The sequence below is a fragment of the Eleutherodactylus coqui genome, chromosome 1 (assembly GCF_035609145.1).
Source record: "Eleutherodactylus coqui strain aEleCoq1 chromosome 1, aEleCoq1.hap1, whole genome shotgun sequence".
NCBI classification, from domain to species: Eukaryota; Metazoa; Chordata; class Amphibia; order Anura; family Eleutherodactylidae; genus Eleutherodactylus; species Eleutherodactylus coqui.
In genome coordinates, this window is record NC_089837.1 from 285,115,199 (window position 1) to 285,125,810 (window position 10,612).

The following is a 10,612-nucleotide window of genomic DNA, read 5'->3' on the forward strand; positions in this document are numbered from 1 at the left end:
TCCGTTGTACCCTGAAATCCAACGGGTGCTCTTTCTGTTATAGGCCTAGCCATGTGTCCTTTAAGTAGATTAGGGCCACAAGGGTTATGGTTCTGAACACGGGACAAACAGGGGTATCCATTTTGGGGTGAAAGTCTTCATCCCTATGTGTGCTGTACAAAAAACAGTTTTTAAATTGATACAACTGCCAAAAAAAAATGAAAATTGTAATTTTTTTCCTACTGCTTTGCTTTATTCCAAAATTGTAGTGTAAAAATACACAATACACCCCTAGATAAATTCGTTAGGGGGTCTAGCTTTCAAAATGGGGTCATTTGTTGGGGTTCTCTGTTGTTTTGGCCGCTCAAGGGCTCTACAAGTGGGCAATGGGGCCTAAATCACCTTCATGCTAAATTTCTGTTCTGAAAGCCACCAACTCCTTTCATTTTGGGCCCCGTTGTGTATCCAGACAAAAGATTAGGGCCACAATGGGCATGTCTCTGAACACGGGACAAACAGGGGTGTCTATTTTGGGGTGCAAGTCTTTATTCATGTGTGTGCTGTACAAAAGAAGCAGTTTTTAAAATGACAGAATTGCCAAAAAAACGAAAATCACATCTTTTTCCTTTTGCTTTGCTTGAATTCATTCAAAAACTGTGGGGTCAAAATGGGCAGTACACCCCTAGATAAATTCGTTAAGGGATCTAGTTTTCAAAATGGGGTCACTTGTGTGTGTGTTTTGGGTCCCGTTGTGCATCAAGACATAAGATTAGGGCCACAATGGGTATATTTCTGAACACGGGAGAAACGGGGGTATCCATTTTGGGGTGCAAATCCTCATTTTCATGGGCACTATAGGAAAAAAAATATATGTCTTTAAAATGACATTTGCAAAAATATGAAATTTTTTTTTTCTCCTCTAAAGTTAAGTAATTCCTGAAAAAAACAAAAAAAAAAAAAAACTGGTGGGGTCAAAATACTCATGACACCCCTCAGTGGATACATTAAGGGGTGTAGTTTTTAAAATGGGGTCATTTGGGGGGGTATTATTCTGACACTCATGAGCCTTTGCAAACTTGGCTCGGTGTAGGAAAACAAAGTGTTCCTCAAAATGCTGAAAAGTAATGTTAAATTTGTATGTCCTCTAAATGGTTTTTAAAAAAAAAAAAGTTTTTCAAATGTGCATTCAGAATAAAGTAAACAGATGGAAATATATATCTTGTAAAAAATTTGTACAGTATGTTTGGACATATTTGAGATATTACAGTTGAAAATGTGAAAAAAGACAATTTTTCCAAAATTTTCCCAATTTTGGCACTTTTAATAAATATACACAAATTATATCGGTCTCTTTTTACAACCAAAATGAAGTACAACATGTGGCGAAGAAACAGTCAGAATCACTTGGATATGTAAAGCCTTTACGGAGTTATGCTACGTTGAACGACGCATGTCAGATTTCCAAAATTTGGCACCGTCACTAAGGCGCAAACAGGCTTCGTCACTAAGGGGTTAAACAGTTGTCCGCTTCCTGCATAAATCAGTAGCTGGTGAACAGTTGATAAGCAGGAGTGCCTGATGGCAAATCTACTATTGATGGCCTATCCTAAGGCTACACCATCAATAGTTTACAACTGGACAACTCCTTTAAGTCAATTACAATATTAGGTCTTCCAAAATTAGAGAAAAGAATGGAAACCATGTCAAACAGCAAGTCTCTTGGTTCCATTCAGGGTTCTGAATGCCATTTTTGGTGATGCATGCACAACAGCAGGACAAAAAAGCTGGGTGCACAGTAAATGCAGTATGAACCAAGCGTAACATGGGGCATGTTCATACTCTGTGCTGAGGGCAGACGCATTTGTAAATACAGCCCTGTCTACAGACACACAGGGGGATACATCACACAAACTCCTGCATAGGGAAGCATAAGAGAATACTCTCTTCCATACAATGAGAAGAAAGATGCACACTGATGCAGAATAAAGAGAACTTTTTTTTTTTTTGCATCGGTGTATGGGGAAGGTCCTGTGGACACTTTGGAGGTATTCCCTGATGTATGCCTCCAACATGCACTAAAATGAGATCCGCATATATCCTTACTGTGTCATGTAAACAGGGCTTTAGCCATCAGACAGTATTAGAATCTTCTGGAATGTCTTATGCTGTAAATACCTGATCTATTCAGTACATACACGGTGTAACTGCCAGTGTAATTAGAAAGATACCATTTTATTTGCTGTAACAAAAATAGCCCAAAACACACACACAGACACCCACAGTAAAAAACAAGAAAGGGGTGCCCAGTAGAGATGAGTGAGCCCTATGCGAATACCTGCCCGCTCATCTCAAAAGACTCGGCTGCCGGCTGGGGTGGCGATCTCTCACTCCCCTCCAACTCACCACTCTTCCCCGCCAGCACCCAAATCTTGAGACAAGGGGGCGGGTATTCGCATAAGGCACTACTCGCTCATCTCTAGTGCCCAGCATGTAGGTTAATGATATTGGTCAAGCAGTGGCAGACCTTCCAATAACTGCAAAGATGTTTTAGAAAGGTTCTCCAAGATCTTTTTAACTGTACAGCTACATCCACAAGGACAGCACTGCACCGCCTTGACAAAAAATATGTCATGTCTGTGATGAAATAAATCTATCCACACACCCCCTGTAGTGTAGTCTAACATTGCACATTGAGAGATCCGTATAGTTCATTTGTGTATTACAATTTGATTAGTGTTTTATAACCAGATTCCCTTCAGAGTTTTGTGTGAACATGTTCTGGAGGGATTCTTCCTCACACAGATAGTGTAGAGGTTCTTTCATGGGACTTCTTGCCTTCCAAGTGACATTAGTTTTGTCCTGGAGTGGCACAGCTGGGTAAGCAGTCTTCCCTCGCTCCTTCATAAAGCGGTGACAGATTACTCTGTTGCCTTGTGTATCCTGCGTGAAAAGCTGATCTTCAAATTGACATGAAGGTAAAAGGTCTTCTGTACTACATTTCTTGTCAGGAGATTTAGAAATGGGGGAGTCAGACAAGTTATTCTGGTGCTTGGATCCAAAGCCAGTGGCCCAATAGTTAGGCGGAGGGCTTAGAGACTTCTCTTGTGATCTGTATATGGAGGCTCTGATAAAGCCACCATCCCGATTGTGACGTTTATCCAGAACCCAGTCATAGTCTTCAGCGCCTCCTGAACTTCCTGACTTCTCTGCATTTCTAGGTGTTTTACAGGAAGAGGCACTCTCCTGATTTGCAGTAGGTTCACAGTCAATATAAGTTTGGCTCAAACACACAGAAGGTCCTGTTGAGAGAAAATATATACATTACCATCAAATGTTTGCCAAAGATTACATGCCCTTTTTTGGGCAAGCTAAACACATACTACAAAGCTTGCCCTGGTGGCCAGGTTTTACTTCCTGCCCAGTCCTGAAAGCAAGGAGCTGGATGTCATCACTGTCAAAGAACGTTCCTGCAATGCAGAAAGCTCATAGCGGTTGTCCAAGAGCGACAGAGCTGTGTGCCACTTCTGTATCAGACTGACAGGCTGCTTATAGGTAGCTTTTTGGCAGCAGAGGTGCATCATGGGTGGGTAGGAAGGCAATAGGGGGTGATGGGGGGGGGGGGGGGGGGCGCAAGGAACTGCAGTCATGACTACACTATGAAAGAAATGGGTTAGACACTGTCACTACTGTTTGTTGGACACAGATGGCTCACCTCTTGGGGACCGATGGCAGAGGGAAGTTATAAGCAGGGGGTCTGGGTGAATAGAGATTAGCCTTGAAAAGACAATTTATTTCTGATAGGGGACACAGGTGCACTGGTATTTGTACCATTAAGTGGAGAGAGAGGTGGAGCAAACACAGGTATGTGCCTGAAGCAGGAGGTAAAAATCAGGGAGGCGGAGACAGTTGCTGCCAAACAGGTTAAATGCCTTCCTGCGAAGGGGTGTGAGACAACATAAAACACATAAAGAGCCTGGTAAAGGGCCCAAACCTTACAAAGAAAGATAAATAAAAATATTTATATATATCTATCCATCTATCTATCACACACACACACACACGATGAAACTGTAAGGTAAAATCGTGCATCCATGTATGGTAATGTGGACAGGATGGTAGAGGTAGGGTGCGTGAATACATCTGGTGTTGCAAACAAAAGCAGCATTGAATAGTATAGATAACAACGACGGCATCAAAATAATGAAAAGTTAAGATGCTGAAAACAGTTAAAAAAAAACGCTGCTAATGGTATGCATGTGCGTTAGAATTGGAGGTATCAGAGTCTGTATGGTTATGTACTGATTTTTTATTTTTAATTTACCATTTTTTATCATCTCTTCATTATTTTTGATTAGAATAATACTGTTTTGATACTATCATTGTTATGATCTATACTATTTAACCCCTTCAGGACCAAGCACTGTAAATTTACAGCGCTTGGTCCTGGGCTTTAATCCCACCTGATCGCAGAAATAGGGCGTGGTATTAAAGCTGGAGCAGGTCGGGTCCTCAGCTGTCAGACACAGCCGAAGACACAGAAGGGAGAGGCAGTTTTTACCCACATCTGCCTTCTCCTTTCCAGGGTACAAAGTGTTCAATAAGTGCCATGTACTAAAAAGTGGAAGGGTTTCTTCCACTACATAAGCCAGCGGTTACGTGACCCCCAGGCACAGAGGAGCTGCAGGGGTCCTAGCAGACCCTGATCAGCTCTGCCAGTAACTATTGTTACTACTTGGGATGTTTTCTACTGTAACTGGGGCTCCAATGCATGCCCCAGCTACAGTGGAAAAAGTGTGTAGTTTATTAAAATAAAAAAAATAACCCCCACACACACATGAATGTCTACTGGAGGTCTTATATGTAGTCACTGGGGACATAGGTGGTAAAAAAAAAAAAAAAAGAAAAAAAAAGGTAATTTAGGGGGGAAAAAAAAATTAAGCCTCCTTTACACGAGCATGACATAACCATTGAAGCCTATGGGCTTTAGTGGTTGCGATTCCTGTGGCTGCACAATATGCAGAATTTCACTGCATATTCCGCAGAAAAGACAGCTTCATTTTAGTTTTCTATTGAAAACTGAAATCTGTGTTGTGGAAAAAAAAAAAAAAAAAAAAAAAAAAAAATTGAATTGACGTGTCAATTCCTGATACGAAATCTACGTTAAGGGACTGCATGGCGATAAATCTACTTAGAGACGCACATGCATTCCAGGCTTAGCCTCAGAGTTCTGACACAGATTTAGGCCTCATGTCCACTAAAAAAATACAATCCCCGTAGAATCTGCTACACATTTCTGCAGCAGATTCACTTTAAATGGTATTTTTTCTTGCATGCGGATATCCCCACCTATAGATAGCAATGTGGCCGATCCGCACTAAAACAGAGCATGCTGTGTTTTTTTTTCCGTACGTGAAAAGCAAATCGATTAAAATGCCATTTGCGGGTGCAAAATTAAATTTGACTGCAGATGGCCAATAATATTCCTACGGGCAAAATTTCACCCGCGGACTCAATGATTCAATTTTGCTAGTGGACATGAGGCCTAAATGGTCAGATCCACATCACAAAAATCCAACACAGATTTGATAAATAGCCTGTATGAACATCCCCTAAGTTACCTTTCAGAACCTGCGGAAGTCCCTGAAGAATGGACTGTGCACTACTGTGAATGGAAATCCCTGAATTCCCACATGTAATGCTGAACATGGCGTTCGTTCTTTACAACTAAACTCACCAAACGACTAGGAGGCACACCGTGCTTCAAGTAGAAGGTCCGTTATAGATTGCAATTCACATTTTCATGCAACTTGACATCATACATTTCAGGATTCCTCTTTCTCCATATTTTTAAGGCCTTTATATACGGGCGTTTGCGAGTCTTGTCTGAGACCGGCTACCCAGTACCTGCGGGCAGTGGACACTGCATGTCCGATTCTGGTCCATAATATGGTCTAGAATAGAACATGCTGCCATTTCTTTTCACCGTCAGTCCTTGTGAAAAAAACACTTGTGTGAATATCCCAATTGTCTTGAATGGGTCCGTGTAATACCCCAGTGTGAATACAACCTTAGTTAGGTAGGGACTAGTAGTTTTCTTTTATAACATAACACTAGCCACATACCAGTGGGTGAAGGTTTCATCACTTTTGGTGCTTCTTGTTCATTGTTCCCCACAAACTCAGGAGAGGCTTCTTGAATCAACGTATTATCAGTAATACAAGATTGTTTGTTCTTGTTGCCTGAAAATAAAATGGACAGATAGTGGCTAAGAAGAATAGTCACTAGAGAATTTTTATTTGTACACATAATATGACTATTACATTCATCGCAACATCATTTCCTTATACAACATATATGCAATGATAACATTTAAAGGGGCAATAACTTTTCAGAAAACTTATGCTGATATAGGGCTCAAGTAGTCGGCCGGGTCAAATCTCGATGCGACCTGTGCCACTGCAGTGACCTCTGCGGCTCACCTCCCGCGGAGTCTCCTCCTCCGATCTGCTATGTGCCGCCTGTGCATAAGCGGTGACGTTTCTGTGCGAGCCTTACACAGAAACAGGACATGCCATGATTTACCGCGGGCGTTTTCACACAGTCAAATCGCAGCCGTCTGCATAGGATTGCATAAACTAATGCAATCCAATGGCAGCGTGCATGGGCGGAAATTCTGCGGGAAATCCTGCTGCGGAATTTCCGTCCGTGTGCATTCACCCATATTATATGTGAGAGTGAAATCTCTCTAGAGACCTGTATATATGCTGTGAGCAGGCAAACACACAAGAGCTAGTAAAGATCAATCCAATAAAAATTATGCTGCTTTGCTTACAACATAAGGCCTCTTCCACACAGGCGACAGCGATATCGCCATGAGAAGAAAAAAAATTGCAGTGATATCGCAGATGTGTTCTGTGCGTTTTCTTGCAGCGACTTTGTATCGCTCTTTTGCTGTGCTTTTGGGTGGGAGGAAGGGGGGGAGAGGGCTTGAAATTAAAGGCCTACCCAAAAAAATTAAAAAAATTTAAAAAAAACAAAACACAACACACACAGACAACATCACCTAACAGGTGCTCTCTGCTCCGCCGCATATCTGCTTCTGAAGCTCCAGCACACTTGCTTGTAGTTTTCAGCCAGTGGTTCCTGGTTTGGGGGTTCAAAAAAACTCCACCTTCAGGAAGCGCTTGCTGCGATTGGTTCTTGGAGTGCTGGCTCTAATTGGTTGTCAAGCGCCGCTGCTTAGTCAATCGCAGCCATTGCATCGAATGGTTGTGATTGGTTCTCAAGCGCCGCGGCTTAGCCAACCAGAGTCATCGCTTCCTGGAGGTGTGGTTTTTGATCCTTTAAGCCAGGAAGCGCTGCCTGAAAAGTACAAGCAAGTGTGCTATGTAGACACACAAGCTATTGCAGGAGCATAAATTGTCTAAAAAGTTAGTGTCCTTTTAGGCCTTATGCACACAGCCGTGACGGGCTCTGCAAGCGGAATACCACAGCGGAGTCTGGCAGACTCCGCTGTGGTATTCTGCTTGCAGAGCCCGTCACGGCGCGTCCCCCCCCCCCCCCAAAGACCCCATACTTACCTCCAGATCTGCAGCGTGGAGTCCTGCATGATGCTCGCAGCACGTCCCATAACGCGGTGGGCGCTGCGCGTATTAACGCTGTACTTCCACTGTGCTACAGTGGAAGTATAGCGTGATGGGCGGCAAATAGGACATGCCATGGGTAATTTCACGCTGCGGAATTCCGCAGCTTGTACATTGAGCTATTAGGTTCAATAGTACCTAATAGCTGTGGTGAAACTCTGCCGATTTCTGCTGCGTTTTACAGGGCGGAAATCCGGCCGTGGGCATTAGGCCTAAAGCACATAACGAAGAACTAATTTAGTGGTAGTAGATTTTACTAAAATGCCCATACTTGACTAGAATACAGTCTATTAAGTGATTATTACCAGCAGGAGAGAAGAAGGAATACATCGAAGTCTGCTTGGTGTAAGGCTGAGGGGATTTTGTTTGTGTAAACTCAACCAGCACAGAATCTGTAGATTGTCGTCTTGAAAGGGGATTAAATCTTGTAGATGTGCAGAGGATCACGGCCTAAAATAGAAAGCGAGAATAATATAAAGGAGGTCCATCACCTCCATTTTGCATATCCAAATAAGGCTGCATTCACGATATTTAGTAGCCTGCGACATTGTGAGACTACGAAATCGCAGCATGCTTTATACAGCCACGATCTGCGCTTTTTTTTCCTCGACCATGTTTCCCTACGAAGCCTCTTGTTGCATTGCATAAAATGCGGTTTTCAGAAATCCTACTGCAAAAGAAAAAAATAATACTACATCACCCAAGAAGCGCTGTCCGGCTCTTGATGAACCAATCACAGCCATTTATTCATTCATTGAATGGCTGTGATTGGTTCATCAAGCACCGCCTCCGATTGGCTGAGCCACCGTGCTTGTGAAGCAGTCACAGCCAGCCCCTCCTACAGGCAAGGATTTTGATCCTCCAATCCAGAAAGGGCTGGCAGAAGTTGAAGACGAGTGCCAGATGTAAAGAAGAGACCCGTGCCGGAGCCGGATAGCGCTTCTTAGGTGGTGATTTATATATTTTTTAAACTTATGTTTTATGCATCCCCACTCTCCTCCTCCCTGAAAATCCTCATAGGTGGTACTATGGAGTCACGCAACTTTGAAGTGCCACAAAATTCCATTACCGCTGTGCGATCAGCAATGTATGTAACTGTCCCTCTATCTTCAGCAGTGCTTTCAGTCTCCAGCATCCATGTTTCCGGGTGGTATGCTAATCACCATCAAGCTGGTCTAGTGCCCAAATCCTCCAGGCTCTCTTCCCCTCTTCCCACAAAGCATTCTGCTGTTGATGGAGGTCGCCGTGTGTTGCTGAAAGTCTGTGTCCGCACCACAGTTCCAGCTTTGGTGCATGCACGGAGACGCTACATATGACGTTACACGTATGTGCTGAAGCATGCTCCTGAAAGACCGCACGAATGCCAGACTTTAGCCCATGACACCATTGATGCTGTGGAGAGACATCCTGTAGGCACCGCATGCGTGCAGAAACTGGAAGTGCAGCAGTGATGCAGTCTTTCAGGAACCCAAGGTGACTGACAGAGCGGTGCGATTGGGAGTATAGATGGGGACAGCTCAGACAATGTTGTCATTAGAACCACACGGTCGGATGGTTTGAGAGTGGTTAGCAAACTGCATGGAAATGATGATTTTTTTATTTATTGTTTTTTGAGGACGATAGCACTTAGGCCATTTTCACAGGGCCAAAAAAAAAAAAAAAGTAGATCGTGCGACATTTGTGCGTTGTGAGATGCAAAAATGCCTCAGATCTGTGGGGGCATCACATATTGGCGAGCGTAATATCGGGCCGAGTTTCACAGCCTGATATTCCACTTGCCCATGTGAAATTAGCCTAAGGAAGACAAAAAAAAAATTAAATAAAAAAAAAGGTAGCATTCCATTCAGCTGTGGGCACATCGTATGTAAGGCTCACTTAGCAGAGGGGATATAATTCCTTTGGGGTGCATTCACACAGCCATGTACTGCAGATCAGCTTCGTGTGACCCATAATATAACATTTTGGGAGTTGGCAGCTCACAGTTGTAAATATCGATTAGGTTCCAGAAAGGTCAGACTGCACTGCTATGGGGCGATATGCTGTGGCACGTGGATATGGCGGTTGCACTCACTGCAGGATACCTGGTGTTCTCTGGGGAGGCTCTGGCAGGGCGGACAACGCTGACCGCACTCATAGCTAAACCTAACCCTAAACCCCAACCCTAAAACTAACCCTAACCCCGTGCTGCTTAAGTGTAGTGTGTAGTGCACGGCTGCTTAAGGCAATCCGCGTGCACGCTGTGTAGTCACGTGGTGCCGATTCCAGCCAGTTGATTGGCTGAATGCGCCGCGCCGGAGAACTGCGGCTGAAAAGGGTAATATGCCACCCGCAGACGTGGCTTCAGATACAATACTGCAGCACGGCTCTTCTCTGTCGGGGAACTATAGCCGCCATACATTCCCAGGGACCCCTCTACCTGCTGCGATCTCCTCTTCATCTGCGACGCGTCTAGCCAGACCCCGCACTCCTCTGGCTGCGGCAGCGGACGGACACCTTTTCTGCTCTTCATCTCAGAACGGCTGCGGAAGGATTTCTGCTGCTGCACTTAAATTTCCAATCTCCCGCTTTGGGTCCTCGCAGTGAGGTGTTCTCGGACTGCCTGCGCTGTGGGAAGTACAGGAGAGGTGTCCTAGTAGCTGCCTGTAACTGCTTTCTGCTGTGCTGAAGGCAGTGTGTTCGCTGGTTTGAGTCCCACAAGACACGTGTCCTCTTTATATGTCCTATTAAAGCATCAAACACGCTTGGGAAGATTTATGAGAAAGTCAGAAAACTATTTCAGTTACCCGTAACAACCAATCAGAGCTCAGCATTCATTTTACTGTAATCGGTTGCTATGGATAACAGAGTTCTTTTCTCAGTTTCATCTCCTGTCTGTTTTTTTCCTGTCATATGCCCCCCATATCATTAGAAATGGCAAATGGGCACCCGAGCTGTGCCAGCCAGTGAGCTTGTATTGGCAGTGGCACTGCAGTAAAATGTAACGTTTCATT

The 10,612-nt window shown here is 44.0% G+C and overlaps 1 protein-coding gene across 2 annotated transcripts; it reads right to left on the minus strand.

Annotated features, from left to right (window-relative positions):
* Nucleotides 1–1,293: 1,293 nt before the first annotated feature.
* Nucleotides 1,294–10,287, minus strand: AUNIP (aurora kinase A and ninein interacting protein). Of its 2 annotated transcripts, none has more exons than XM_066572409.1 (4): nt 10,039–10,287; nt 7,928–8,072; nt 6,102–6,218; nt 1,294–3,278 (listed from the first exon to the last, which is right to left on the minus strand). In XM_066572409.1, exons 1-4 carry the CDS (start codon nt 10,129–10,131, stop codon nt 2,710–2,712), a joined length of 924 nt encoding a protein of 307 aa, XP_066428506.1. In that variant the 5' UTR covers nt 10,132–10,287; the 3' UTR covers nt 1,294–2,709. The 2 variants fall into 2 exon arrangements, with proteins under 2 accessions (XP_066428506.1, XP_066428507.1); XM_066572410.1 differs by lacking the exon at nt 10,039–10,287 and adding an exon at nt 8,692–9,240.
* Between the last annotated feature and the right edge of the window lie 325 nt (nt 10,288–10,612).

What these genes read in the sequence shown, in the direction of transcription:
- AUNIP (XM_066572409.1), bottom strand. Translation starts at nt 10,131, where the DNA reads ATGAAGAGCAGAAAAGGTGTCCGTCCGCTGCCGCAGCCAGAGGAGTGC. An exon ending in TGAAGAGGAGATCGCAGCAG is followed by an intron (nt 8,073 to 10,038) that starts GTAGAGGGGTCC and finishes TTTCTATTTTAG; the next exon opens with GCCGTGATCCTCTGCACATC. An exon ending in TTCCTTCTTCTCTCCTGCTG is followed by an intron (nt 6,219 to 7,927) that starts GTAATAATCACT and finishes TTTTATTTTCAG; the next exon opens with GCAACAAGAACAAACAATCT.